General features: G+C 38.1%; 1 protein-coding gene across 1 annotated transcript in view; it reads right to left on the bottom strand.

Annotated features, from left to right (window-relative positions):
* Window positions 1-3,360: 3,360 nt before the first annotated feature.
* LOC114224818 (disintegrin and metalloproteinase domain-containing protein 5-like) overlaps window positions 3,361-7,432 on the bottom strand; it is a 134,012-nt gene continuing 129,940 nt past the window's right edge. The window contains exons 22-24 of the mRNA XM_088021310.1: window positions 5,734-5,788; window positions 5,548-5,630; window positions 3,361-3,598 (exon numbers count right to left, since the gene is read on the bottom strand). Of these exons, the coding sequence (XP_087877436.1) occupies window positions 3,361-3,598; window positions 5,548-5,630; window positions 5,734-5,788 (376 nt within the window). The remainder of the gene's footprint in view (window positions 3,599-5,547; window positions 5,631-5,733; window positions 5,789-7,432) is intronic.

Below are 7,432 nucleotides of genomic sequence, written 5' to 3'. Positions count from 1 at the left end.
AACAATGAATCATGGAACACTACATCAAAAACTATTGATGTAATGTACAGTGATTAACATAACATAATTAAGAAAAATATGGGAAAATATTATCATTGTACTATCATCTTAAAGTCTGTGCTCTTGAGTGTGATTTCTATGTGGAATTTTTGTCAATAAACCTCAGAAAAATATGCTAGGACTTGGGGAAAAAAAAAAAAGAAAGCTGTTCAAGAGGTCTATGAGGCTAAGTGGCACAGTATGAGAAATCAGTGGATCTCATGTTCGTGGGCTCACTCCCATAATTTCTTCACTATGAAGTGGTTGCCTTGGTCAGATGCTATGCAATGTGGGAGTCTATGAGTATGGATTCCATTATATTACTGGTTATATAAGTAATCACATATACAGTAGTGCCAGCCAAGGTCCTGCAGGTAAGAAAGGTGAACAAATAATTGAACAAAATTAATAGAACAAACCTCTGGCCTTTCCAGAATGGAAGAAGTTCTGACATGATTAACTTGTCACCAAGTTGCTTTCCTCAAACAACAACAACAACAAAAAAGTGCTAAATTGGAGCTTAATATAGTCTCCGCAATACAAGTTTGACATTTAGAGGCAGCAGTAGCTGTATTTGCTTCAGTAAGTGGAAATATAGGTATTAAGCCTATACATAGCTACCAAGGCCATGCCATTTATATGCCCATCATGACAATCCTGGGGAAACTTGGTGTTTAGTGCCTTTCTTGTTATGAATGTTTTCTGGTGGGTATTAATATGTGATACAAAAATATTAACACTTTGTACCTACTCCCATATGTAGGAGTACCCACATGCCTCTACACCAGACCCCCTTGTCTCCAATGTTTTAGTACTTTTCAGACCCATAAGCAGAAGACCAGAAGGCCAGGTTATTTACTGCCCCTCAGATTTGAATTCACTATTCAATACCTGCTCTGCAATAATGGATTGAATTCTAAATATTTTATCCATTACAAGTGAGGGTGATGCTAAACCTTGCCATTAGAGGACACCAAGAGGCACACTGAGGAAAGAAGAGATTCCTCTGGAGTGTATGGTGTTTTACTTTTGCCTATTCCTGCTGCACAGGGAATGTGAACATGGATGTAAACTATTACTGATGTGAATGGAAAACAAAATATTCCCCAAATCAGTGGCCAGATACCATGTGCTTGAGATTTTATTAATCACTTCCAGAAATGATACCACATCTGACACATTGATTAGAATTAGGTATACAGTTGACTCTGGGACAACACAAGTTTGAACTTCTCAGGTCCACTGATATGCAGATTTTTTTCAATAAATATATGTAGGGCGACTGGGTGGCTCAGATGGTTAAGCGTCTGCCTTCTGCTCAGGTCATGATCCCAGGGTCCTGGGATCGAGTCCCGCATTAGGCTCCCTGCTCCTTGGGAGCCTGCTTCTCCCTCTGCTTCTCTCTCTCATGAATAAATAAATAAAATCTTTTTAAAAAATTAAATAAATAAATAAATATATGTACAGTAGTGTAAATGTATCTTCTTTTCCTTATGATTTTCTTAACCACACTTTTTTCTCTAGCTTACTTTATTAGAAGAATACAGTATATAACACATATAACATACAAAATACTTATTAGTCAATTGTTTATGTTATAAGTAAGGCTTCTGGTCAACAGTAGGCTATTAGTAGTTAAGTTACGCGGGAGTCAAAAAAGTTACACATAGATTTTTACCATGAAGGGGGGGTTCAGCACCCCTAACCCCCGTGCTCTTCAAGGGTGAACTGTATTGTTAGATATGGCAGCATTAGTCTGATCATTTATCAGGTTCCATCTGGTTTCCGCCGGGACCAGACTGACAAATTAAACAAAAATATGATGGATACCACTACCCCTGCATTTTAACAGTGATACTAATTTCCACTACCTCCTGACCCCAAGATATGTTTGTTTTTTGTTTTTGAGTAGAGTTGACACAATATTATATTAGTTTCAGGTGTACAACATGGTGATTCAACAACTCTATGTGTCATGCTATTTTCACCACATGTGTAGCTAACATCTGTCACCATACAAGATATGTTTTTGATTTACTATCTTGGCCAATGGGGGATGGTGTGAGTCTTTGGTCTTTTCTACTAGGAGAGCTTTTACTCCACAGGTCAGGAATTCAATGTGGGATTACTCCAATTGTATATCAATTCCAGGTATGCAATAGAGAACTGGGGAAATGACCGATGGACCTATCTATAGACCCAGGAGGCAACTGTGAGCCAAATTTAGCCAAGAACCAATTTATTACCTGGTTCTCCTAGGCTCAAATCCAACAGGTGCTGATGATACTTTGAGTATCAAAATCAACCCAGAATTTGTGTCAATTGTCCTCAAAATATATTGTCAGTCCCCTTCTGCCAGTGTACAGACACGAGTAATTGGTGTTAGGTTCCTTTAGGGAAAGATGGGAGGAATCACGACAGTTTATACTTTCCATGGAGTTGAGGATCTTCCCGACAAGGAATCAAGCCATATTCTCAGTCGATGGGTTTCATATCTAAAAACTGGTTCAGGTCTGGGAACTGAAACTCAGGGATTGTGATTTTTTACTGGAAAGATAATCCTTGGTCTCCTGTTGTTCTTGCTTTCTCTTTATTATTGATGTAAGCAACTCCCTAGTTGGCTGCCAGTCTATTTTGCATCTAAAAAGCCTCAGTCCTCTATTTACTGTCTGCAAAACTACCTATGAGTCAAGTCCCCTTTGGCTGTTCCTCCACCCATACTGATCACAACGGTAATTAGAGCCTCTTGGATTCTGGCAGCTAAGCATTACCCCTTGGCCAGCACATCACCATCTGTCTTACGATAGGATTTAATCCTAAGTATTGGCCTAGGAATCAGAAGAAGAGATGGGAAACTCCTATGGGATAGCGGTGGAGGCACCTATTGCCTTGCGGGGAAGAAATTTCTGCAGCATCTTCAAGCACAGTGGCTTCCAGTCACTGAGCAGAGGAGGTGGGTGTAAGAGAATCAACATCTTCAGTGGCATACATCCAGATGTCCTCTTTCCTGTTTCCAGGATCTCACTCAGGTTTTTCCCACGGCACCCTGACCTTAGCCTAACAGAGCTCCTTTGGCTGAGTATTCAGATGTCTCTGGAACTTGCAAGTGTAACAAATAGATTTTCTGCCTGCCATTCACCTGTGTCTGACATGCAACAATGTCTGATAAAGGCCTCTTTATAAGTACCACTGGCACTCTGTGGCTCACAGGTATAGGGAGTAACTGTTTGGCAACAGCCTCCGATCTCTTATCACCCTTCTACAGGGCATCAACAAAACTTAGCAGTAATCAGCGAACTCCACTGACTCCAAATGCCTGCTTTATTGCATCTCTACCATCACATTCTCCTCTAGTGGGCTATTTTCCCTTGTCCCCATGAAATTTTTAGAACTGTACTGCCACCTTGTGGTAGGGACTGTCTGCGCCCTTTTTTCCGACGAGGATCCTGTCCTCCTTGCTTCCAGACCAAATCCACATCTTACTACCAACTTACTTATAACACTTTCAGTATTACTTGTTTTATTCTGGATCTTCTGAGAAGCAGATGCCAGGGCAGAACTAAATGAGCATTGATTTTATTAGGAGAAAAGCCACTGTGTAAAATGGGGAGAAAGATGAAAAGGCTGAGAAAGCTGGCCGACATGGAGTAAGTCTGACCCCAAGGGAAGGCGAGAGGGAGATAAAATTGAACAGTACCAGCCGGAGATTCACACACTTTAAGGAGGGTCTATTCAATGTAGGGAAGTTTCAGCGGGACTGTTGGGGAGTTCTTAAGCCAGAGGCAGCTGTCAGAGGAGTCCTGCGTCATCCAGGATGGCCTTTTTTCATATCTCTATTGAGATTCTACCATTGGTTGGAATCATGGGCAGGGTGGTCTTGACAAAAATGTGCAGCAGCTTAGACCCGTTACCACTCGTGCTCCTTGTATTAGGAGGACTGCAAGGAACATTCTTGTGGCTATCACTCATGACACTCAGTTTATGCACATATGTGCACCCAGGGTGCCCAACTTTTAGAAATGGCTGTAGGCCTTGTCAATGCAGCAGTGGCACTCTTCCAATGTCCATGTACCTCAGAAATTTGTTTAGCATCCAACTCACAAACTAGCAAACTGATATTACAGGGACTTGTGAGTGAAGGGATCGGAGGGAAGTCTTAACCAAATCAATGACCACAGCCTTGTCAGAGGGTGCTTTAGAAGGTCTTCCATTCTGGGACCCATGGCAGGCTTATATCGAGTCACAGATGTCACAACCTTAGTTTTTTCCATTTCATATGTGGTAGGGACAGTAATGCTCGCCAAATATTCCACAAGTTCTCCTGATGTTTTTCAGCCTCCTTTTAAGTTAGGGTTATGTGACTCGATCGAGTCAATGCACCATGATAATAAATTATTTGTATCACTGCCAGTTAGATGTATAGTGGACAGGTATGTGTTTTCCACACTTTCTTCAGTTTTGTTGGCAATCATGGAGTCATGTGTTAAGAATATAGAGCTGCAAGACTAAAAAAGCCTGGAGGGCTAGTCATCAAACAGAGGACAGACTCGGCTGCCCAGAAAAAGTACTGTACCTGCACAAGATGACATAAATCATCATAGAATTTAACATGGTAGAGGTAAGTGATCATTCTTCCAGAGTAATTCCAGAAGAATGTCAGGTATCAAAACCTGTCTGCAATAGACTTTAAGCCATGAGGAAATGGTGTTGCATTTTGATTTCTGAGAACTTACATCTATTACTAAATGAAGAGTTCATACGACAGTGTATCAGCATAACAGCACATATTTTGACTGATACAGAATTACTAAGCCCTGCATTTCCTAAACAGGAATAAATATCCTCAAAGTATTACATGACTGCATGATTTCCAAATTTTCACTGGCCTTTCACACAATTTGTATGGAATTATGAGTAATAGAGATGTTTTCTCCAGGAGACAAAACATTTTATTTCAGCAGCACCCACCTAGCTACAGCATCCATCTCCTTTTCAAATCCAAAAACAAAATAATTTTCCTGCAAGACATTTCTACTCTATCTTTGCTGGATCATATGGTAGTTTGAGTTCTAATTTTTTAAGGAACTATCATAATTTTTTTGTATAACAGATTCACCATTTTGTATTCCCATCAACAGTGTGCAACAGTTCCAATTTCTCCACACCTTCACCAAAACTTGCCTATTTTTTTTTTTATGAGAGCAAAATTTCTTGCCAGCTGGTATAAACTGGCTCTAGCACACCACTGCCAAGGTTGCTGCTAAAGAGGAAGATCCAGGTTCTGTAGGTCCCAAACTATATAAAACTTGATGAACTCTGAGAAAAAGAATACAAAATTTAAGGTCCTAACTTTGAAAAGAGCCCTATTCAAGTAAGTGGCCCTGATGCTTTTCCTTCCTTAGCTCCATGATAAATCTACTCTTGGTAAACAAGTGTCTCAAGAGGCTAACGTGGATATACAGCTTTCAAAGAGGAGAAGCAGTTAACAAGAGGAGACTGAGTCAGTACCACTGGGGCAAGTCACAGCTGAAAGCTAGGAGTTCTGAAGAGAAGGAGGGAGTTTGGACGGAAGGAGGAAGATTCGGTTCAACCTAAGGAGCATAAGGGGAAATGGAACACTCTAGCCTTGGGTCATGAGACTGAAATAGCAGCGCCTCTTGGCATCATGAGGTGAGGATCTTAAGCTGCTTTCACCTGATTCAGAGCCTCTTCTGGATTCAAGTTGCAGTGGATAGGGTGGAAGTTGAGACTGAAAATACAGAGAAAACATCAGACATAATTTAGGTGATTCAAGGGCAGATGATTTATTATTTCATATTTTAAGCCCTCAACAGTGATGACAGATTATGAGGGTGAAATTATTTTTCCCTTCTTGGTTTAGGTCAGTTTCTGATGACTTATTTGGTAATGTCCTTCTTCCAGGCCAAGGTTGTTAGAGACTGTTGCTGTAAGAGAAAACAAAATAAAACACAACACAAAGTGCCAGTGTTGCTTTATTTTTCCTTTTTCTTTCTTTCTTTTTTCTTTTCTTTTTTTTTTTTTTAGCACTGATATAGGTAATTTAAAGGGCATGGTTAACTGAAGGGAAAGGATCAGGAAAATAAAAATTAATTCCAGAAAAAACAATTATCTGTTACCTCAACTGTTACCTCAGCTCCTAGTTTTATAATAGAAGTGGCTTCCTGAAATTCCCTACCCTGTTCATTTGTCTATATTTGGAAACTATTTAGGTCAATAAAACAAAGTGCCTTGCAATTTCCATTCTAAGTATATGAACTAATTTTAATTTGGAATAAAAAAAAATGTGATAATTCTAAGTAAAATATAAAAACACCAATATACATGCACACACCCATGTGTGTACATCTATATATTAAAATATTTTAACAATGATCATCTTCAGTGCTAAGATTAATGATTATTTCATTCTCTTGCATACCTATATTTTAAAATAAATGTTTATTTCTTGTTATAATTGTGATAAGATGCAGAATGATTCACACACTCATATACACATACAATTTATTGAATGAATTAAGAAAGGAAAATAAAGACTAGATCTGGGTAACTTTCTTTTCTGGGATTTAAACTGAGACTATAATTGGACAATTGCTCTAAAATGTTTATTTATATAATAATGCTTATTATGGGGTGTTTGCTACAATGAAAAACAGAAAGTAGTCTAAATATTCATAATAATGGATTTTTAAAATGAATACGAAAAGTAAATAAATAATAAATAAATAAATTGGAGATGATATGTCACAAAATGATGACATGGGCCTATATTTTAAAATATGCAAAGTTGTGCATAATACTTTTTAAGTAAAAAAAAGTATAAGTATTTTTATGTTTTACTTAGAAAAACATTTAAAAAGATATGCATCTACATTGTTAATGGAAATTTTCTTTGGGTATTGTGATTACAAGAACCTTCTTAATATGTATATCTACCAAAGTATCTGAGATATTTTAATTACTATTTGATACTACATTTAAAATCAGAAAGATGTTTTTTGAAAACAAAAAGCTCTATATTTTATTCATTGTTAGTAGTAAAGTTTATCTGAATACCATTATGTGCTTTTCATATGAATTTCAGAATCTTTTTCTCAATTCTCCCTATCCATGTATACAAAAAAATATTTTTATTGAGTTTCTGTTAAATATACAGAAACCTGATACACATAGATTACTGAGTTGGAAGAGATGTGAAGATTTAAACTTAAAAGTATAGCAAACGGAGGCAGGGAGGAACAAGATGGCGGAGGAGTAGGAGACCTAAATTTCATCTGGTCCCAGGAATTCAGCTGGATAGGGATCAAACCATTCTGAACACCTACGAACTCAACAGGAGATCGAAGAAAAGAATAGCAACAACTTTCTGAACAGA

This window comes from Eumetopias jubatus, unplaced genomic scaffold (genome assembly GCF_037043125.1).
Source record: "Eumetopias jubatus isolate StellerSeaLion01/CBP00866 unplaced genomic scaffold, mEumJub1_p1.0 scaffold_2, whole genome shotgun sequence".
In the NCBI taxonomy this organism is placed as follows: Eukaryota; Metazoa; Chordata; class Mammalia; order Carnivora; family Otariidae; genus Eumetopias; species Eumetopias jubatus.
This window is presented reverse-complemented; position numbering and strand designations above follow the sequence as displayed.